This window comes from Bos mutus, chromosome 24 (assembly GCF_027580195.1).
Source record: "Bos mutus isolate GX-2022 chromosome 24, NWIPB_WYAK_1.1, whole genome shotgun sequence".
Taxonomy (NCBI): domain Eukaryota; kingdom Metazoa; phylum Chordata; class Mammalia; order Artiodactyla; family Bovidae; genus Bos; species Bos mutus.
Genome location: NC_091640.1, coordinates 40816013 through 40840110, shown reverse-complemented (window position 1 = coordinate 40840110; position 24098 = coordinate 40816013). Strand labels below are relative to the sequence as shown.

The following is a 24098-nucleotide window of genomic DNA, read 5'->3' as shown; positions in this document are numbered from 1 at the left end:
AAGCTACAGCCCATTAGAAGGTATAAAACATCATTAATGAGGGTTACTGCACAGAGCAGATTACAAGACAAACACATACATCACGGGAGTAAAATCATAGACAGAACTGTTGGTGCACGAAAAGCACAGCACTTTGTGTGCAACTCATTCTTTATTTAGAGTTGCTCTTTTACTGCCAGATTATAAGGGTTTCCTCCGTCGGACTGTGTCTGCATGTAATAAACAGTGGAGAGAAAAGAGAGAATGCAGGTGATTCTAAATGAGTTAAAGAAAATGAAGCTTTTCCCTGTCTTATTAAAGGAAAAAAAAAATTGAACCCATGGACAGACATTAAAATTCTGTCCTGGGTGCCTGTTTACCTGCCGAAATGATGGACTCTGTGTTCCTCCTGGCCATCTTGGGATTTAAATAATTTTATGTGACAGAGCTGGTGTGTTGATCAATAAAAAGACAACAATCACTTATGCTAAGAGTTTAGTGCAATTTCAAGAATCTGCATTAAGCAAGCTGAGTGTCTGTAGTGGAATCAATATACAACCACCTCACTTAGTGAAGTGCCTTAGTGAAGTATGACTAAATTTTCAACACCAATGAATATGGATTCAAGAAAAATCAAATCAATCGAAAGAATGGGTTCTTTGCAATCACACAATGACAGTACTTTTGAACACATAATACTGTGCAAAATCCAGGAAAGCTAACAGATGTTCGCTTCCATTTCCTCTTCTCGTATTTATCTTACCATTTGGGAAAAGCTTTCTTGTATTGCAGTTTGATTACATGTGCATTTTGCAAATTTCCAGATGTGTTCAAATGTTTCAATCTACATTATGGCTTTATATTTTAGGTCCCTCTGATTCCCTAATCAGAGTTCTTATTTCTCTAAACATTAAATGAAATTGAAAATTTTCATATAACCCATTTAGACTGAGAGCATTATGGACAATTTTTTTCCAAACTAGTCTTTCTAGATATATTGGGCTTCTATCTACTCAATAGGTAATCAGTCCCATTATGCCGCACTATAATAATGAATCTCTTGAAGAGAATATTCATTTTTCTGCAAAAAAATCTTTTTGACAGGTGAGTCTGAGATAATTTCCTTTCTCAAACTTGTGCCAATAAAATTTTCCCATTTAAGACAAGCATCCTTCCAGTAAGGTAGCATCTGTAGTGGATTTCTTTATAATGATAGTAAGAGGCTGCCATAAGAATTGATCTCTATTCTAGCGTTATAGATTTCCTTGATGGATACAAATAGTAAATTTGTTCATTTCAAGTTGCTAACATTGTGAAAGCAGGTATAATAGAGGTAGAATGCAAAGTGACCCCGGCCAGTCCCAGGGATGGTTAGCCAATAACAAGATGATGTTTCATAAAAGCAAAACAGTGCTGAACTCAGAAAATCAGGTGGTATGACAGGTGTGAAAGAGCATATGACAACACAAACTGAAATCTTCTCAGAGTTAGAGCTGGGCCTGATGAAATGATGGGGCACCTGCATTTTGGACACCCTGATCAGCATCTGAATTTGTATTTTTATAGACATAGAAATAAAAAGCCCCAGGGTGTCTCCAACTAATTAGTAAAGCTCCAGAGTCTCTGAAAACAAATGTGAAAGTGTTAGTAGTTCCGTCATGTCTGACTCTTTGTGACCCCACGGACTGCAGCCCACCAGGCCCCTTTGTCCATGGGATTTCCCAGACGAGATACTGGAGTGGGTTGCCATTCCCTTCTCCAGGGGATCTTCCCAACCCATGAATTGAACCTAGGTCTCCCACACTGCCGGAGATGGCAATGGCACCCCACTCCAGTACCCTTGCCTGGAAAATCCATGGATGGAGGAGCCTGGTAGGCTGCAGTCCATGGGGTCACTAAGAGTCGGACATGACTCAGCAACTTCACTTTCACTTTTTACTTTCATGCATTGGAGAAGGAAATGGCAACCCACTCCAGTGTTCTTGCCTGGAGAATCCCAGGGACGGGGAAGCCTGGTGGGCTGCCGTCTATGGGGTCGTACAGAGTCGGACACGACTGAAGTGACTTAGCAGCAGCAGCTCCCACACTGCAGGCAGATTCTTTACCATCGGAGCCACAAGGAAGCCCAATATGTAAAGGAAAAGAACAAAATCATGTCTTAGCAAGGCAGATGGTGGAAAACATGAATAGTCATTTGGGACACAATTGAAAATTTTGAAAGACAAGAAAAGGAGTTCTGGGGAGAGGACTAACATGGATTGCCCAAAGAAATGTTACAGGAAAACCTAAGACTTGGAAAGACCTACACAAAGATACAGATGACAATCCGGCTGAAAAGGTCAGGAGGAAAGAAGCCACAAGAACCGAAAAAGTGTGAAGGAGTTTCTGTAAGAATAGAACAGAATGGGAGAAATGGTTAGGATTTCAGCCTCCTTCAGTTTGGAGGCTCTGAAAGTAAATGACCTCCACCCCCTCATGTCATCATGAAGCCTTTCGACACAACCCTGACTCCTGTCCTCATGGCCTGTTATTGCTGAGTCTGGGCAGCTCTTAAATTGGTCAGAGAAAAACAATGTTCTCAAGGCCATGGCTGGAGAGTGAATTATCCTTTAATAATAATTCAGCGTTCTGGAGTGAACAGAGTCTGACTTATGGTTATAGGTACGCTTGGGTTTTGGACAGACACCTAATGAGGGTAAGTCTGGGTCATTCAGTTTGTGCAACCCATGTCAGTGCCACACATATCAACCCAAAGGGCCTGGGTAGTGTCAGTGGCATTGCTTTTCTTGCAGAAATAATTCTTACACCTGGAGAGAGCTTTTACATATTTCAGAGCATTCTCACTCACTGGGCCTATGAATGGCCATCCGAAATCCCTTCAGGGGCTACTACGTTAAGAAAGCAGAGTAAATTAAAAATTGTCTCTTGCCATTTTGTAGGGTTTTCAAATAAAAATGTCTGTTTCTACACTAATTTGATCTCTCTATCAACTAATGCTTGTCTGTTTTTCATCTTGAGCCTGTGAACTGAAACTTATATATCTTATCAGGCAGAAGGAAGTTCAGTGACTCACTCTTTGATACTGTAGAGAAAACGTGATCAAAGACGGCCAGGTTTCAGAAGGTTAATGAAATAAAACTCTACAAAAGGCACAGGGAAATGAACCCCACACAGCCTTATTTGTGAATGTAAATGTTTCCTTGGAGAATGCTATTCAAAGGAATAGATTATTTTGAAGGGAAGCGATTCTGATAGCACAAAATATCGGAATTCTTCTGAAATGACTAGAAATTCCATTTATATAAATTATTGAGCTTATGACAAGTTCATATTCAAGAGTTATTGAGGCATTCCTTTGCTCCTTCCTAAGAAGAATACACTTATTTTATTCATTCACTGTAAAAGTTATAATTTGTAATTTCTTGGCTATATAAATCATCATGTGATGAGAAATGGGGTCTACATGGTGGTAATAAACCTAAATCTGTTCAAATAAAGACTTCACAATTGTCTTTCCAATCACCTGTTTCTTTAAAAAAGTACAGTTATATAGTACACATTCAATGGAAAGATTAGTTGGTTTACTAAAGATTAAAGATTTAAAACTCCATGTAAACAAAACAAATAGACAAAAATAACTCACAGCGTCTATTTAAGGACTACAGCTCAGGACACTGATACCATCTGCCCATGGGTAACTAAACTGCAGAGAGCAATTACCTTTTAGGAGGAAAGCCACCTCTGAACAGATTGGGGTTTTTGTTCCTTAACTTCAAAGAACAACCACGTGCATCAGAATCAAACTCCTTACACAACACTTAATCACTCACATCAAAGCCCTTTCTTTCCCCTCAGTCCTTTCTTTTAATTAGAACTCATAAGGACATGGTTTTACATGCTGAGTGAGGTCTGCGGCAAATCCCTAGAAGGCACGTGGGAGAAATGTACCCATCTGATTTGGGTTTTCACCTAAAACAACCCCTTCTCGGCTCCATACCTGACGGGTGCACCTCGACTGTGTGCAGGCTTCAGCAGGACCGTCACTGTGCTGTCCGTCTGATTCAAGGGCGTCTCCAGTTCATAAGCCGGCATGGAGGGTGCTGGGGAAGATGCAGGAGATGGGGAACCCATGATTTCTGGTTTGCCTTTTCTTCCTACTTTCATTTACAATGAGCACTAAGAACACAGTACACTTAGTCTATTAATAAATTGCCATGAACAGCCTTTATGTATCTGCCCAACCTTTAACAAGAGGGACAACTGTTACAACCAGCATGTGTTGACTTTGGTCTTGAGTTTAACCTGGGAGGGGGCATGAGGGGACTTAGGAGGTGTTGGTAATACTCTGTTTATTGATTTCGGTTCTCCCTTGATGGATGTAGCCATTACACCCATACATTCATGCACATCATTGCAATTATATTGCAAATTGTAAAATAAGTTTAATTTGTGTGTTTTTATGTACATGTTTTTCTCAAAAAATTAAATGCAAATTTAAGAAATAATTGCTAAGATCATAAAACTGATCATTTCAGTTCTCCTATCTAAGGCAAGGTTTCTAGTGTCCCAAAGGTTCATCCAAGATTTGAAGAGGTCCTTAGGAGTCAGAGGGCCTTGCTGGACTTAATGACCACTTGTGGGCTCTTCTGGAAAGTATGACTGAGAGAAAGATACTGAGTTGAAGTAAGAAAGGCTTGGGTTTGACTTTCTGCTGCATTTTGTTTCGACCAGCATGAAAGCTCAGGGACAATTATTATCTCTGAAGCTTCAGGTTACTCATCTTTTAAAACAGGAGAAATTATCCTGTAGGGTTATTACGGGAATTCAAAGGGATTACAGACAAAGAGAGTGGGGCAAATATAATTCTACAAATGTTCAATCTCTTTGCAGCACAATTCCTATTTCCAAGGTCATTTCTGGGCATTCTTTGTTTTCTAGATTAAGTCTAATTACGACAAGATAACGGAGCTCTTGAATAATTTTGTGATCACTGTGGACACGACACATCATTTCATGAAGTCTGTGATGCTGGGGGTGCGGGAACATGGCCTTTTTAAGACCCTCAGGTCTACGTACCTGATGAGAACATTAAAGATCATTTTTTGCAAATACAGTTTCTAAAATCTCTTGCATATAAAAAGCTTTTATTGTAAAAGACATGGATTACAGCTCAGGTCCATTTACTGGATTTTCTCAGCACTAAAATTAGCTCAAATTCTACCAAAAATGAACTCCAATTAATGACACAGAAATCACATTTTGTGTAGAGAGTAGTTCTTGGAAGTCCATGAAAGGAGAAAATGGGGGGTCCATAAACTATAAAAAATTTTTTTGAACTATAAAAATCAAATATTTACTGCTAATGAACCTTTCCAGCATAACTAAGATGTTAACTGGCTTTGCTTTGGGACAGAGCTGCAGAACTTGATGAGCTAAGAGTGATCAGACTCATGCTAACCAGAACGTTTATCTAACACAAATGGGAAAAATGAATTAGTTTCTAAAAGAGTAGCCTCTTAAAGATAATAACCTTGGAAATAGGATTTCCATGGGGAGAAGTTACCCCCAGAAGGGGGATGTGAAGCTATGTACATTGGTACACATGACCTCTTTAAATCTCTGTGATAAATTCATACACCAGATTAATACCATTTTGATTTACATCCAGGGTAAATTCACTAGATCAAGGTTAGAGAAGAAGTACTTGGGAAAATAATAGCTAGGATTCAAATTTTCTGATTCCATGTCCAGTGGTCTTTCTCTTCACCCATCTGTACCACTTAATGTCATTTTCCCAACCTCCCAAGTATTCTTCCTCTTTTACTATTCTCTACATTGCTTTTATAAGCTAAAACTTTCTATCAACTGTCAAGTGCCTATTAAACTTCAAGTTAAGTTTGTACTCATAAATGAACTCTTATACAATGCAAAGTTATCCCTTAAGCTATACCTGCTTAAAATCAAAATTCCAAACCTCCCTCCTCTCTCAAAACCTAATAGAATGCTTACAGTACTTGAGTTTATCTTTCTCCCTTTGGTTTTAAAGGAAAACGTAAAACCTTTCACAAAACTAGGGATGAGGGACAACAGGCATGAAAATCAGGCTATCACTTGGCTAACCCTGACTGATGAGAAGTGACCTCCCTCACCTCCACTCTGCTCTTCTAACCCCCAACCAGTTACAGCTCAAACTCAAATACTTCTGCACTTGGATCCAAAGGGGGAAAATGGAAGAGAAAAATGTTCCTGGAACTGTGCTTATGGCTGCTGCATTTCCCACACCAGATGGTAACTCCATTTCCTCTAGTCTGAAGCTCAAAGACATTTTCTGCACAGTCGCACGTGCCCAGAAATATTTCCCAAGTTACGTCTTTTGTTGGGTAGCATAATTGAGTCTCTACAAGAAAAGAGCTGGCAGGTATAAGTGCCTGGCTCCCCCTGCTCCCCACTGCCCGTAGTCACCTCTCTTTTCTGGTTGTGAAACCACTAATGGTCAAGGTCTAGGGAAGGCTGAGCCTTCGGGAAGGGACTCCACGTAAAGCTGCCTTTCTGCTGAGCATTTCATCATGAGAGATCTCCTTACAGACATTTTCCCAACCTGGCTGCTCTGGGAACTTGGGATGGAGGAGGGCAGAGGGTCCTCAGAACAGGATCTTCTGCTCACATTAAAGTTCTCCAATATACACCCTTGAATCAGTGCCTACTTCCCGACCAGGATGACGATCTAAAGCTCCTGACTGCTAAATATTTGTAGCATTTTACCAAATTTCATGAGTCTGATTTTCATACATTCCCAAATACAAATTTATGTGTACATTTGGGTGAGCTTTGCACACTTGACAACGGGAATGAGAAAGTACTCGAAGGCTACTTCTTATAAAAGACAAAGCTCATGAACGTATGATACCTGATATTTTGGTGGTGAACTGATTTGTTGCCGGGGGTCCAAAGCCCTTAGCTGTGCTGGCTCGGATGGTGAAGGAGTACGTGGTTCCTGGATACAGTCCGAAAAACAGGAAGTGGGTTTCATTTCCCAGTTTTGAAACTCTTCCACTTTGATTGGATAGATCTATTTCTGGGTCAAAGGAACTGACTGCTTTGTAGGTGATCTGTAAGAGAATAAGAATGTGATGAAGTGTCTGGGCAGATGGACCAAGATGGTGTCTTTATCCAATAAACCCTCCTGATGCATGCACTGTCAGATGCTTGATGATAAGCTCTCCTGTTCCCTTGGACTCTTCGAATCCTGGACCCAGTGAACGGGCACAGGAACTCGGCCAAAACTGTTACGAGTTATTACTTTTATAGACAGAGGAACTGAAAGCCAGTAGATTAGAACATAAAGAATGAGCTCATGTTTAAGCTAATATCTTGAAGTTGTTTGCTTTCAAAATGTCATGTTGGAAAACTACATTACAGATGGCTTAAAACAAAATAACAAAATAGACAACCAACTCAAACAGATAAGACCCGACAAGGAGAGGGCCTCATCTCTCACCCAAGGGTCAGAGTCTGGTTTTATACTGAAGAGGATTACTGTCTACTGGGAACAAGGGTACTTTTAAGCGTTCTACTCCATGTGGGCAAAGTTATCTGCTCCAAAAATAAATCCTAGACGCTCGTCAGCAGCTCTTGATGGATGACTGTGGTGTTTGTGATACTGTCCTATTCACTTTTCTTCTTCAGAGCAAAGCTGTCCAATAGGACAGTCAGGACGGGAAGGTTCTATTCTGCACTATTCAGCGTGGTGGCCCCTAATCACAAGTGGCCATGGAGCACAGGGAACATGGCTGGTGAGACTGAGAAGCTGAACATTTTATTTCACTTTATTACTATTTGAAAAAATCCTTTAAAAAATGAAGTATAGTTGATGTAGACAACTTAGCAACTAAACAACAAGGTGGATATGTGCTCAGTCGTGTCTGACTCTGTGAGGCCATGGACTGCAGCCCACCAGGCTCCTCTGTCCATGGGATTTCCTAGGAAAGAATACTGGAGTGGGTTGCTATTTCCTTCTCCAGGGGATCTTCCTGACTCAAGGATTGAACCCACAACTCCTGCATTGGCAGGTGGATTCTTTTTTTTTTAATTTAATTTTATTTTTTAACTTTACAATATCGTATTGGTTTTGCCATATATCAACATGAATCCGCCCTTTACCACTGAACCATCCGGGGAGCCTACAGTCTGTTAATCCCAAACTCCTAATTTATCCCTTCTTCCCTTTCCCCCTTGGGTAATCATAAGTTCATCTTCCATGGCTATGAGTCATTTTATTTGAATTAACTAAAACTTAAAATGCTCAAATAACTAGGAGCTGCCATTTTGGACTCAGTGCATTTCTGGAAGTTTTCATGATGTTTATCACATAACAGTGTTCAAAGCACCCTGGATGAGTCTGGATTGCGTGAAAATAAATATAACATAGGTGTTTTTAAATTCTGCCCTTTCAAATGATGCTTGAAAGAATTTCACTCTAAGTAGTTCATCAACTTCTCAAGAACGTGCATTTTAGGGGTGATTACTAACTTCTCCTGGTTGTAATGATATAATTTTTAAATGCAGCATATTCAAAAGTTTTAAATTACAAAACTGAGCACTTTTCTTGCTTTCGAATAGGTTAAAGTTACTTATAATTTATGTGCATGAACACTAACACTGTTATTATACCAAGTGATAACTGACATTCTTTCTTCTTATATTTACACCATGTCATTATAATTAAGGAGACCTCTCTGAGAGAATATTTAGATTGAATCAACTAAGCAATGGCAAGAAAATGTTTGCTGTATGTATTAATCACGGCCGTGCACGACACCATCAGAGTCTGACAGCAGATCTGCTGTTAACCCTCTCGCTGGTTTCCTTCTCAAGGTTCCTCAGAGTCAAGAGTAAGACTGAGTCCACTCGCGCTCCTGTCCAGTGACTTCAATGCCACCTCTGTGTACCTAGCTGCTTACATTGACTCCCACCCTGAGAGCCCCAGAGAAAGCAGATCTAAGCTGTGACAACATAACCACTCCCCCCAAGTCCATTACTTCACTCATTCACAACATCTCTACTGCATGTCTCTTGGGTGCCAAGCACGGTGCTCTGGGCTGGGGTCTCACATGGTGACTCAATGTGATGACTGACTGGTGGCGGGGGAGCAATCTGGTGGATTAAAGAGAGATGCAACCTAGAAGTTATGACACATCCTAATTGGAACATGCTAGCCTCCCTGGTGGCTCAGTGGTAAAGAATTCACCTGTAATGCAAGAGATGTGGGTTTGATCCCTGGGTTGGGAAGATCCCCTGGAGTAGGAAATGACTACCACTCCAGTATTCTTGCCTGGAGAATCCCATGGACACAGGAATCTGGGGGCTACAGTTTGTGGGGGTCACAAAGAGCTCGACATGACTTAACGACTGAACACAACAAGAAGGGAATGATTTCAGAGAGACTGCTAGGAGTTCAAGACTGAAACCAAAGACCTGTCTACCCTGTCTCGAGCTGGAGCTCACATTCCGAGTATTCATAAATCCTTCCCAATCCCACTCTGAGGATCTCTGGATCTGCTAAACCCTGGAGTTGTGACGGTGTCCCCACCGTCCATCTGGCAGTAACTCATGGAGTGCGCTAAGAGCTCTTTGTGGTCTAAAATCGTGATTAAACATGACAAAGGAATTCAAACTTTCCATATAACTGTCTCTTTTTTTTTTCCTGAAGAGTGATACCTTATTCTTTTTGATCCCACTGTGATAGGTAAATATTTGGCCCTCAGTGTATGTTCTCCTGAGAACTCCCAGGGAGAGCAGGTGAGCACTCACAGACATGCTCACAGTGCAGCGAGGAGGATGTCCGCTCTGCTGCTGCCAACGGCAAAGCAAACAGCAAAGCCTTCATCAGAGAACTTGCTGTTTTACCAGGCCTGAGGGGTTTGGGCTCACCTCTAGCCATAACCTTGCAGGATCAGCTAGACTGGGTTTCTTAACTCTCTTTTGGTAACACCCCTCAATAATTTATTTAAAAGCACAAATTCTCTCTTCCTGACCCATAACAATGCACATTTTGTTGTTGTCTAGTTGCTAAGTCAAGTCCAACTCTTTGGGACCCCATGGACTGTAACCGGCCAGGCTCCTCTGTCCATGGGATTTCCTAGTCAAGAATACTGGTGTGGGTTGCCATGCTCTCCTCCAGGGGACAAATCTTCCTGACCCAGGGATCAACCTGTATCTCCCACACTGGCAGGTGGATCCTCTACCAGTGAGCCACTACAATGCCTGTATAAACTCCTCTTAAAATAAAAAAATAGCGAACCCTCTCCCTCATCTAAAAAATCCCTAAAGAGCAACTCTGTTGTGTCCAAGTGGACACAAAATGTTGGAAAGTGCATGCTGCTGCTGCTGCTAAGTCGCTTCAGTCATGTCTGACTCTGTGCAACCCCATAGACGGCAGCCCACCAGGCTCCCCCGTCCCTGGGATTCTCCAGGCAAGAACACTGGAGTGGGTTGCCATTTCCTTCTCCAATGCATAAAAGTGAAAAGTCAAAGTGAAGTCGCTCAGTCGTGTCCAACTCTTCACGACCCCATGGACTGCAGCCTACCAGGCTCCTCCATCCTAAAACTCATCCAGAGCCCTGGGAGTCTGAATTCCAGGGATAAAAAGGTTCCTTGGAAATAGAGTGAACTTGGCTCTGAACTCCACGGCCTGCAAGGAGCTGATAACGGTCAGTAAGTGCCTCTCCTCCTGAGTGGTACGTCTGAAGGGCACCCAGCTCCACGCTCGCACCCAAGTGTAATGTGCCTTTTCAGTATTTATTTTTTCATTTGCTCATTCGGCATGTCTGGGAAGTGCCTATCAAGTACCAGGCTGTGGATGACCAGCAGGGACTCCCAGGAGGGAAGTCCAGGGCTCAGCTCACACTTGGCCATTTCTCTGGCTGAGGGCCAAGTCGATTCTAACAACACCTCTATTAAGAAAGAACCCTGATGTTCCAGGGTGAACCCAGGGACTTGATACAAAGCCCATGCTGAAAACAAACTGACAGGCAGACCACACATGGGATCAATTAGGTGAGATGGAAGGAGCACACACTGGGTGATTTCTGATTGGCAGGTTGGGGCCTGTGGCACTCCAGCATCATCTTCCCCTCTCATGACTAAGTTTCGAATCCTAGAGAACCAAAATGGGATAACACCCCATCTCCGACCATGGCTGCAATGCCAGCCAGCCTTAACTAGGTCCTTCAATGCATGCGCAAGCAATCAGAGGAAGCAACAATCTGATTCCAGGGGACACAAGAACCTAGGATACTTCAGGGAAAAGTTCAAAATTTGACTGAAATGTAGGAAAGATCAGCAGAAGTGCCTTAGAAGGAGAATGAGGGGAAGGTGTTAGGAGGGAAGAAAGTATCAGCAGAAGCAGGTGTGATGGATCAGAAGGTTCACAGGGTAAAGAAAATTCCATACACACAGCTCCTTCCATTCCAGTTGAAAATCATGGCAGAAGCAGTAATGAATATCAACTGGCATGGTACCACAGGAGGCCTGGAACACTGATGTCAAACAGGCCCCTCAATTTTCCTTCTCTCCACCCTTTGATCTGTCTCATTGGGCTTCCCTGGTGGTTCGGACAGTAAAGAATCTGCCTGCATTTCGGGAGTCCTGAGTTCAATCCCTGGGTTGGGAAGACCCCGTGGAGAAGGAAATGGCAACCCGCTCCAGTATTCTTGCCTGGAGAATCCCAGGAACAAAGGCTACAGTCCACGTGGTCCCAGAGTCGGACGTGACTGAGCAACTAACACTTTGACTTTCTTCCTTTGAGGGGACCCTGGCTCACTGAGCCCAGCTCTCCAGGCTGGGCGTTTTGAGGGATTTTCAATGCTCCGACTGTCTACATCCCCAATCAGCTGACGACTCCAGACTGTTCTTTACTATGTGCCTGACAATCTTGCACGCACTGCTGCATGGAAGCAACACGTGGTTCTCATTTCATTCTTTTCTATACTTAGTTGCTGACGGGACTGCTTACTTCTAAAAGAGGAGGGAGGGATCTTATATAGTTTGTCCTCTTCCAGCATCTTATACATACTAAGTGGTTTCTTTTTTTTTTAACGCTTGTTGATGTGTTACTCTCATGACTAACAGCCTGGAGGCCATATACAGTTAGTGAGGACAATGAAAATACTGGGACATGTATTCCTGTGCACTGGGGAAAAGTGAATGTTGCTCAGTCATGTCTGACTCTTTGCAACCCCATGGACTGTATAGTCCATGGAATTCTCCAGGCCAGAATACTGGAGTGGGTTGCCTTTCCTTTCTCCAGGGGATCTTCCCAACCCAGGGATTGAACCCACGTCTCCTGCATTGCAGGCAGATTCTTTACCAGCTGAGCCACAAGGGAAGCCCAAGAATACTGGGGTGGGTAGCCTGTCCCTTCTCCAGGGATCTTCCCAACCCAGGAATCGAACCCCGGGGTCTCCCGCATTGCAGGCGGATTCTTTGTCAACTGAGCTATGAGGGAAGCTAGTAATAACTGATAAACTTCCTTAACCAGGCTCGATATGTGGTGTTTGCATTTTGATACTGTACTATGCTTGGTTGCTCAGTCATGTCCAACTCTTTGTGACCCTATGGCCTAGAGCCCATCAGGCTCCTCTGTCTATGGAATTTCCCAGGTAATAATACTGGAGTGGATAGCCATGCCCTCCTCCAAGGGATCTTCCTGACCCAGGGATCAACCTGCATCTCTTGCGTCTTCTGAATTGCAAGCGGATTCTTTACCAACTGCGCCACCTGGGAAGCCCTCTTCTTACCTATATTTGAGTTTTAAGACCTGGTTTATGACACAGTGGGTTTCCCTTGTGGCTCAGCTGGTAAAGAATCCACCTGCAATGCAGGAGACCTGGGTTCAATCCCTGGGTTGGGAAGATCCCCTGTAGAAGGGAAAGGCTACCCACTCCAGTATTCTGGCCTAGAGAATACCATGGATTGTATAGTCCATGGGGTTGCAAAGAGTTGGACATGATTGAGAAACTTTCACTTCACTTTATGACACATTCACACAGCCCTTTTGTAGTAGCGTTTAGATCAGTGTCAACTGGGACATCTTTGCTGTTGAATCAGAGAGATTAATGGGTTCTGTTTCTGAATTATGATTCCTATTGTTTTTATATAAAAGCTACTTCTTAAAAAAATAAAAAAATAAAAGCTACTTTTTATACAAAGATTATGCTCCATGGGATCAGAAAAATAGAATCTTGTCTTTATTTTCTGTCTGCCTAGATATCAACATGTGGCTTTCAGGAAAGTGGACCAATTTCTTGGAACTTAACATTGATTTCAAAGATTGTATATTTTTTAGTAAAATATTCTGTTATCCTAAGAATCTAGAAGGCAGAACTAAAAAGTGGTCATGGGGCCAAAAGTATTAACTAAAAGATTCTGATCACAGAGTTAAAAAAGAACCTGTTTGACTTGATTGTAAAAAACAACTCTACAAAAGCAGAGGCATGAATTTTCATAACACTCTATTCTTTTACCATGAAGCAGCCTAGGAAAGTGTCAATCATTCCACACGAAAATCAACTTTTTTCCTTTCCTCTTACTTTGTTTAGCTTTCAATGAACAACATTTTTTTTTTTTTTGCATTTCAATACCAATTTTCCAAAGGTACAAGGAAGCATAACTGTGAGGCTAGTTGGGTCAGGGAGACGGGTCACCAGTGATGACTGTCTGACAGCAAATCTTTCCCAGCTTTGTCAGTAGCTTTGAAAGGTATTCAGGTAAAGGTCCCATGGGAAGAAAGCCTGCAAATTTCAGAAACCTAACAACATATAATTTTGTTGAATTTGCATTCATATAAGTGCTAGCTTGAAAAAAATGCACCTGCTTGTTTCTATGACAATAGGCAGAGTGAAATCATGCTCATACAGATGTGATGATGACTGCCACCCCACTAGGGCTGTCATTTTTTCCCCCTGAACAAGTCATCAGGTTCTGCTCTGCTATCAACAGGCAAAACTATGTCACAGAAGTCTATAGTCTATAAGAAACCAAGAGAAATTATTCTGTTGCTAACCCAAGACAATGTCTAGTGACTCTGCTAATTGGATCATCAGGGTTCTATAATTCAGGAGTAAAGGAGTTTAAGGATTCCCTGGTGGCTCAGATGGTAAAGCATCTGCCCACAAAGCAGGAGACCTGGGTTCGATCCCTGGATGGGGAAGATCCCTTGGAGAAGGAAATGGCAACCCACTCCAGTACTCTTGCCTAGAAAATTCCACGGAAGGAGGAGCCTGGTGGGCTACAGTCCAGGGGGCCGCAAAGAGCTGGACACAACTGAGCGATTTCACTTTCACTTTCAGAGGAGTTTAGAGCTGGCAAGGACAGGAGGCCATGGTTGCCTCCTAAATAATGTATATACTGCGAATGCCTGCTAAGTTGCTTCAGTCGTGTCCTACTCTTTGCAACCCTATTGACTGTAGCCCGCCAGGCTCCTCTGTCCATGAGATTTCTCCAGGCAAGAATATTGGAGTGGGCTGCCATTTCCTCCTTCAGGGGAATCTTCCTGACCCAGTGATCAAACCCGTGTCTCTTTCATCTCCTGTACTGGCAGGCAGTTCTTCACAACTAGCGTCATCTGGGAAGCCCAAACTAATATGTACTACAGAACACATTGTTTTTAGTAAAGGTGATTTTAGGGAGGGGAGGAGGAAGAGGGTGAGATATATGGAGAGAGTAACATGGAAACTTACATTACCATATGTAAAATGGATCAGTTCAGTTCAGTCGCTCAGTTGTGTCCGACTCTTTGTGACCCCATGAACCGCAGCACGCCTGTTCATCACCAACTCCCAGAGTCCACCCAAACCCACGTCCATTGTGTCAGTGATTCCATCCAACCATCTCATCCTCTGTCATCCCCTTCTCCTCCTGCCCTCAATCTTTCCCAGCATCAGGGTCTCCCAATGGGAATTTGCTGTATGACTCAGGGAACTCAAACAGGGACCCTGTGACAGTCTAGAAGGCTGGGGTAGGGGGGAGGTTTGGGAGGAGTAGACATGGGTGTACCTATGGATGATTATACATTATGTATATACCTACTGATGTCTGACAGAAAACCACAGAATTCTGTAAAGCAATTATCCTTCGATTAAAAAAATAAAGTGGCAAAAAAAGCAAAAAAAAAAAAAAGTCATTTTTAAACTATGTCATGTTGTGGCTTTTCATACAATAACAGGTAATCTGGACACATCTAAATCACTGTGAGTATACATCCTGAAATTATTCATAATTTGAAAACCCATCTTTAATTATTTCTGCTTCTATTCAGTAACCATTATAACTAGTGAAAGCATTCCACTTCTTAAAAGGCATGATGCCGCTATGTATTTTTAAATACTAGATAGGTGAGCAACCAGACAAGTTATAGTAAAAAAGTAAATTACTAACAAGGTGTATCTTACCTCATAGAGAGTGATGATACCATAGGTTTCAATTGGTTCTCGCCATTGAAGGAATATCTTCTCTTCAAAGGTACTTCCTTGGATGGATTCAGTAAGAACAGCGCCTGGAACTAGAAGTGGGGGAAATCGATATGTATTTCAATAAAAAAAAAAAAGAGAAAGAAAAAAAAAAAAAAGTTTTTCTAGACTTCATAGGTTTTTAACTCTCTATTGAGTCAAAAGATTATATTGATAGATATATTCCACTTTCTGGCAAAAACCTGGAATTTAAAACCATTTTGGCTATACTGTCTTTATAAAGAAAAGAATTTCATCCCATTTTTTTCTCTAAAATGTTTGAATCAGACAATTCAAGTCTTGTAAATAAACTTTTTTTATTTTTGTAAATAAACTTTTTTTTTATTTTGTAAATAAACTTTTTTTTATTGTTCAGAAATAAAGAAGGATGTGGAATGATGGGAATTCCTACACATTAACTCATGGGAATGTAAACTGGTGCAGCCACTTTGGAAGATGGTTAAACATAGATAAACCACCATATGACTCAGCAACTTAACTCCTAGGTATATATCCAAGGGAACTGAAAAGACTGGTCACGTGAAGGCTTGTACACAAATATTAAGAGAAGCACTATTCATAATAACCAAAGAGGAGAAACAACCCAAGTCAGCTCATGATTTGATAAACACTAGAGAAATGTTTTGTTAGCTGGTGGAGGGTATGAGGAGCCCTTAAGAGTTGCTGAGATTGTGCCAACTGGAAAGACTGACCAGCATCTCAAGAGGACACAAAGGTTGTACATATTTGTTTAGTTGATGGGCTACCTATAGAGGGAGGATATTGACAGCTACTCTAAATAGAACTAAGTGGGGCATAGCAGAAAAAATATCACTGATTCAGAGGGGAGGCCTGGGCTCTGATTTAAGACTTTCCAGGGATTAAACAGTGAAATCTGGGCAATGCACTGACCCTTCATAGTTCTCAGATGTCTCATTTCTAAAATGAGGAAGTTGGAATAAGTTGATCCCTAATTCCAAAACTCTAAATACATATATATATATATATATATATATATATATAAAAAAATAGTTACAGTTGTTCCAGATTGAAGGAATTGATGAGAAACTATAGTGAAGCAAAGAAACAAGATATTTAAGGAGTGATGATACTGGTGAATTCCAAGAAAATTTGGATTCTGGGCTCTGAGACTAAAATGTTCCACACAGTCAGAAGTCGGACTATGATGGGCCAAACCAGAGAAAGCTCGACTCATTCTCTTCTCCTTGACCTTGACAGTGTTTATTTTGACGTCATCAGGTTCCTAAAAGTATCAAGATGATTATGATGTGTGTGGTTTTACTGCTTTATGACAATCTTCTGACTTCAAAATGTGTATAAATTTATGCAGGGCTTCCCTGGTGGCTCAGACAGTAAAGAATCCACCTGCAATGCAGCAGACCCGGGTTCGATGCCTGGGTTGGGAAGTTCCCCTGGAGAATGGAATAGTTACACACTCCAGTCTTACCTGGAGAATCCCACAGACAGAGAAGCCTGGCTGGCTATAGTCCATGGGGTCACAAAGAGTCAGACACAACTGAGCAACTAACACTTTGACTTTCATTAATCTATGTACAGGTGCAAGGAGGGCAAAAACTTAGAAAAAACAAATCTTTGACTTAATTCAATTAGTATAAATGGGAGTAAAATTTTAAAAATAGATTGTCAAAATGATGTTGCACAGAGGGTATCTTAAAAGGATAAACTTAATAAAATGTACTGGAGGCCTTAATCGTGAAAATGTTAACAACAGGAAAACCTAAATGGGATTCATATAATTGCTTTTAGGTCAAGAACAGATCAAGTGATTAAAATAAAATAGCAGAAAGGTTAGTTAAATTAGGAAGATAGCACTTCATGGGAACTTAGGTCTGACACTGGTTTTTAGAAGTTGTAGAAATTCATGATTTGGAGTACTGAACCATAATATATCTAAGTTTGTGGAATTGAGCCCTGTCTAGTGACACTCATAACACCAATAAAAAATACATCTTTCCCACATATTTTCTCATAAAATAAATGATATTTCAACAAAATTATTATACTATAATAAAACTCACAATGTACAATGAACTGTAGCCTTTATTAGTGGCAGATAGTGACACTTCAAGTTTTTTTCTTAGAGCTCAGTATTATCCATTTTTCTCTTTCTGTCCTTTTCTGCCTTTTTTGAAGTCTTTTTTCGTTTGTTCTTGTTAAGAAATATAATTTGAAATCAAAGTTTTTCTAATTAACTAGATGCTGGTATGCTATGAAAACAATAGGTTTTTGCTTGGAAGTCATGCATGCCCAACTCTGGGGACTAGCAAGCTACTTTAAACACACTAATGGATAAGTAACTTACTCTAACCTCATGTTTCAACAGCACTTAACAGAATTCTCCGTTCATGTCAATTTGAAACCTCAAAGTTTTGGTGGGTTCACGCCTCAGCATAACATCTCTTATCTCTACGAAAGACTGAATTTGACATCCCACTCATATGACGGAAAACTACTGCTGATTTAAGCCTGAATTAAAAGATTATTAGCAAACTTTACTCTTCTATTTAATGACTAACAAAGTATTTTGAGTGCTTATTGCCTACTCAACATCATCCATATTGCTATAGAAAAAAAATAGATGGCTTCTTCTCTCAAGTAATTTACAGTTAAGAGGGAAAAATCACGTGTAATATAATGAGAGAATAAGTAAGAGTCAAGAGAAGTTGATTTGATCTGTTACAACAACAATAATAACACTCACCTACTAAAGACTCTTCTCTTAACCACAAACAGCCCTGGATGAAAATGCCTTCTAACCCTAAAATGCTGGAGAACTGTATGATTCTTGCTCCTCAGACAAGGAAATTAAGGCTCAGATATTTAAAGATCTTGTCAAGTGCAATAAGGTCAGAGGATGTGGAGAATAAGGGTGGGAAGAGCTGAAGACAGCTTCATGAAGGACCTGAAACTGAGGAGCACTCTGGAGGGTAGTGGAGGAGGTGGAATGGAGGCGGGCGGGTGGGAGGGATGTGCAGAGGACAGACTGTGGGGCGCTCCGATGCGAGGGGTGTGCACTGGGACCCGTGCCCAGAGGACTGCTCTGCAGGATGCCGTGTGGGAGGAGAGGCTCCCAGGTCTAGAGTCTGCACCAGGAACACCAAGGGCCTTGACAATGCAGATGTGGGCAGGGAGAGCCACTGACGGCTCTTGTGCAGACAGGGAGGTGATAAAAAGGTATTTTACATGTAAGCTTAGCGAGTGGGGAGGGGGCCCTGGAACGGGAGAAGCTGGGACTACAAAGAAAGGTCAAAAACTACTACAGAAGTTTCAGAATAAAATGAGAGCTGGATGTAGGCAGTGGAAGTTGAGAGAAAAGAACAACCTATCAGCATATTAAGTGAAGTAAGTCAGACAAAGACAAACATCACATGATGTCATTTACATGTGGAATTTAAAAAACAATACACATGAACTTATGGACAAAACAGAAGTAGACTCACAGACAGAAACCAAACTTATGTTACCAAAGGGGAAGGAGGGAGCGGGAAGAGATAAAGTAGGAAGTAGAGATGAACACACACACACTACTGTATATAAAATAGATAAACAACAGGGACCTGCTGTACCTAGGGAACTGTACAACAGGGAACTGTACCTAATATCTTGCAATAACCTATGATGGGAAAGAATCTTAACAAGAATGTACACCTATATTTATATATATTCAGTTGTATATATACTTATATATACATACGTATTATTAGCCTCCAGTGTACTGCAGAGTTATATATACATATATATCATATATATGATATATATATAAACATATATATTTATTTCTATGTATATCTCTCTCTATATATATATATATAAAAACTCTGCAGTACACCTGAAGCTAGCACTGCAAATTAACTAGACTTCAATTTAAAATATAGTTTGAAAAAACCCTCAAGGCAGAAAGATAAAATAGACAGTAATATCACTGTTTATATTAATAAGGCTTCTAGAATACTAATGATCTACTACTAAGTACTCCAGAAGTACTCTGACACATATTAATAGATGTCTATTTATTGAAGTCTTGGTTATTGAGGTAATATTCAATTACATTGTTCCTATGGAAAAGAATGACTATTACTTGACCACCGACCTCATGTGGTAATTTCTTAGCACTGTGCTGAAGAGCAAAGGCAGCCTCTATCTGGGGCTGAATTTTAATCTGAATTATGAAAAATGTTTCAGAATGCCATATGAATAAGTCCTTCCTATAGATAATCTAATACCCAAACAACACCTCAGTCCCAACATGATGACAAAATTTGAACGAAGAACTATTCGGAGCCATGTAGGATTATCGTATGTAGAAAACTAATTATGTGACATAAAAATTAAAACAAGCCTCTGTATCTTTATTGTCTTCACCTTTTTTAATCAGTGTTTCAGCAGATGCAGCACAGACACATGTTATTCAACATGGTAAGCAATTTTCTTCCATTTTCATTGTAAAGATCTCAGTTAGAAACATAAGCTGCATTTTTGAAAGACTGCATGTTTCACATAAACACATCACTTCAAAGTACTCACGATCTTCATCCGTCTGTACTACGAGCTCCTGGCTCTCCTTCCGCCCCTCCGGATTCATGAGGATGAGCTTCACGCTGACGTTGGTATAGGGCGAGAGGTTGGTGATGGTGTGTTGGGGGTGTGAGTTTTCTGTGTCCCAGCTCACTTCCTCTCGCACCTGTTCCTGCCCTCCAACTTTGTAACAGTAATGGACCGTGAGGTTGTAGCTATGGCAACGGGTCACGTTATACCCAAAGGGCTCCCAGCGGATGGTGATCTGTCGAGATTTGACTTCCACGACTTCCAGCTTCCTTGGGCCACGCATGGGATCTAAGGAGGAAAAGAAGAAAAAAGAAAACATAAGAGAAAAGGATAATAAAAGTTCTGGTGAAGCCTAGGTGCCACAGATAATTATATTGGTCTCCAATATCTTGTTTTCTCTTCTTCCATATGAATAAACTCTCTACAACTTAGCTGGGCATAATGCCACCCAGAATAAAGACTACAGTTTCCATCCTCTTAAGCAGTGAAGTCTGATCCTTGAACCCAAGTTTTGGTGGATGGCATACAAGGTAAGATGTCAGGAATGGTTTCTGGGGGGGTCTCCTTGAGAGGAAGGGGTTCCCCATCTTTGTTCCTCCTTCTGTCCTGTTAGCTTGACTTAGGACAGCTTGCATGACCATTTTGCACTTAAACATGAAGAATTCAAAGCAATGACAACAAAGAAGTGGGGTTCCTGGTAATCACGGGGTTACCATATGAGCCCTGAATGGTCTACTCCCAAAATTTTCATTAGAGGGAAATACAATGCTTTTATTTAAGGCTCTTTCCTCTGGGGTTCTGATACACAAAACTAATCTCCATGCTAACTGATGCATATACTTTTTATCTTTTTAAATTAATTCATAATTATGGAATTAGAAAACATAAAAGTAAAAGCTTCCAAATTCAGCATGAAATACAATGATTAAAGAGTATAAACTTCTGAGCAGAACTCTAGCCTTTTCAGATTTTGATTTACAGAGAATTCCACACAGTCACTACTGAAGTAATTCTTTCCTACCCCTGATCGGGTCTCAGTGTTGTTCCTCAGCCCAAGCTCCAGGGACAGAGTTTGGAACTTAGAAATCTAAATGATTTGCAGGAATATGAGCATTCTGATTGGCTTAAGAGAAAGAATATATACAGAGAAAGCTTTTTCATGCATATTTATTTTTTAATGAAGTACAGTTGATTTACAATGTTGTGGTAATTTCTGCCATATAGAAAAGTGATTTAGTTATACAAATATATTCTATTTTTATATTCTCTTCCATTATGGTTTCTCACAGGATATTGAATACAGTACCCTGTGCTATACAGTAGTACTTTGTTATTTATGAGAAAGCCTAAACTTATTTATGGAAATGATGATGAAAATACAATAATACTAATTATAAAACATATACTGAGCCCTATGATATACCTTGCATCTTTCTAAGAAGTTTACTTTTATGGGTTTGCTGCTGCTGCTGCTGCTAAGTTGGTTCAGTCGTGTCTGACTGTGTGCGACCCCATGGACTGCAGCCTACCAGGCTTCTCCGTCCATGGGATTCTCCAGGCAAGAACACTTGAGTGGGTTGCCATTTCCTTCTCCAATGCATGAAAGTAGAAAGTGAAAGTGAAGTTGCTCAGTCGTGTCTGACTCTTATGGGTTTGGGGAGCACCTAATCTAAAATATTTACTTTAGTATATCCATACATTCAGTTGATCCATATATTTTGATTTTTGTTTTCCTGAAGGTGGTTACCATTTATGACCTATAAAGAGATCTATAATTGGAAAGGGGAAATACCCATGAAAACTGGAGAAATAACAGCTACTGTGTCCTGTGTGTGCACTTCCTATGTATGGGTTGTTTTGTATATATAATCTCCACTCCTCAACAATCCAGTTTTTCCCAAGATAGAAATGAAAACACTGTGACCATGATGGGGTCAACAAGTTGCTCAAGGTCAAGGAGTGACCGTGGCTCTGCATTTGTATGTTTGACAATGAAACATACGCTGTTGCCACCCTACTGGTGTGTCCACCAAAATAAAGACAATCAGATTTTTTAAAAAACCACACATTAAGACCCGTAAAACTCCACGAGAAACAAGATCAAGGGATGCAAACTAGAATAAAGTCCTGTGAATGTAACCTTGGGACTAAAGTGCTGGGAAGAACCCTTCCCGCTACTCCCTCTGGTTCCACGGAAGCTGGGCCCCAGGGCACATTCCCCAGCCTTGGTTTTCCAGACAACCACACCTATAATGTTTAGCCACCAGAAACCTGTCTGGACTATCACTGATGTTCATACCTTGCTTTTCATTGTGTGTAAATTCCTTGTTTTCTCCATTATTTAGGGCCTAGAGAGAACTTAGGGAACCCCCTTTTCTTGTGGTCTTCAACAAATGAAACGATTCATGTGAAATAGTGTTCTGGGTTTGCATTTGTGAGACGGGGTTTATCTGCCAGTTATCTGTTCAAACCCTAACACAAGGTTAATCATAACCATTCATGCTACTCTGTGCTATAATAACTCTAGGAACCAAGGACAAGTGAGGAAAAATTTCCCTGGAGAATCCTGAGTGGAAGATGCTCATGGAACGTTCCATTTTACTGAATCAATTTTTTCATATTTAAATTACTAGTGTTCGGGAAAATATAACAAATAAGTTACCTAGTGATAACACTGAAGGTGTTTTCCAGTCTACTGACTTTTGACCATCCAAAGGCAATGTCTAATTTTATATAATGATTCATTAGTTGAATGCTTACAAAAACTTTTAATACACTCCAGATCCCTTATATAAACAGATTAACGTGCATCTATTCACTCCTTTCCCTATTAATCACAAGTCTCCACAAGGACTGTTCTAAAGCACTTTTCCAAGGTTTTCATCAATTTTACTTACTAAATGACTAAATGCTTCAGATATTAATTTCAACAAGCAGTGCAGTTATAACTTAATTTCACTAGAAAAACTACTTTCTCCTGCAGAAGTAAGCCTGCATCATTTTAATACTCCTTAGCCAAGAACACACACTTGTGAATTAAGCCCCAGGATAAAACAACAAAGACTCTGTCTACTGGTCAAGCTGTCTTGAAGTACATGCTCTCTTCCCGTCTGTTATTACCTCTCAGAATCACATCATGGTAAAGTGATGTCTTCCTGTAAACTCGCCAAGTCAAACAGCTAAGCCTAGCACAAACAACCATCTCTATGACCAAGTCCCCAGAGTCCTGATTGTCACAGATGGTATTAAGAGACCAGAGATGGAGGCTGTGTGAGTCCTGAGTCTTAAATGGAAGCAGGGTTGTCCAGACTGGTTTGCATCTTGTTCCTGATCAGTGCAAACAAAACCATCTTGCAGAAGCTTTTCCAAACAGAATATTTCTTTTCTTAAATATTTTAATTTTGGACTTCCCTGGTGGAGCAGTGGATAAGAATCCACCTGCCAATTCAGGTGATATGGGTTCAATCCCTGGTCCAGGAAGATTCTACATGCCTCAGAGCAACTAAGCCCATGCAGCACCACTACTGAGCCCGTGCACCACAAATATTGAAGCCTGTATGCTCTAGGTCCAGCAAACCACAACTCATTAGCCCCCGAGCCTCAACGGCTGAAGCCCATGTGCCTAGAGCCCGTGCACTACAACGAGAGAAACCACTGCAACGAGCAGCCCTCACACCACAACCAGAGAGCAGCCCCTGCTCTCCAAAACTAGAGAGAGCCCGCACACAGCAATGAAGCCCCAGCACAGCCAAAAGTAAATAAATAAATTTGCTCCTCGAATAGGAGAAGCTGTCCTGGAGGTGACAAAAAAAACACTCTTCTGTAACGACGAATGCCACTGGAGGTGGTCGTAGGAGCCTTGGGTACTAATCTGAGTCCAGGTACTCACTCGCTATGAAACTCAGGGAGTGTCTTCAATTTGCTGAACCACATTTTGTGTGTGCTTGCTCAGTCACTAAGTGGTGTCCAACTGTTTGAGACCCTATGGACTGTAGTCTGCCAGGCTCCTCTGTCCATGGGATTTCC

General features: G+C 41.0%; 1 protein-coding gene across 4 annotated transcripts in view; it reads right to left on the bottom strand.

The window, feature by feature from the left end:
• PTPRM (protein tyrosine phosphatase receptor type M) overlaps window positions 1-24098 on the bottom strand; it is a 660428-nt gene that overhangs the window by 261497 nt on the left and 374833 nt on the right. For all 4 annotated transcript variants that reach the window (XM_070361479.1, XM_070361481.1, XM_070361480.1 and 1 more), the window contains exons 8-11: window positions 20052-20360; window positions 15429-15538; window positions 6887-7088; window positions 3977-4079 (exon numbers count right to left, since the gene is read on the bottom strand). In XM_070361479.1, the coding sequence (XP_070217580.1) occupies window positions 3977-4079; window positions 6887-7088; window positions 15429-15538; window positions 20052-20360 (724 nt within the window). The remainder of the gene's footprint in view (window positions 1-3976; window positions 4080-6886; window positions 7089-15428; window positions 15539-20051; window positions 20361-24098) is intronic.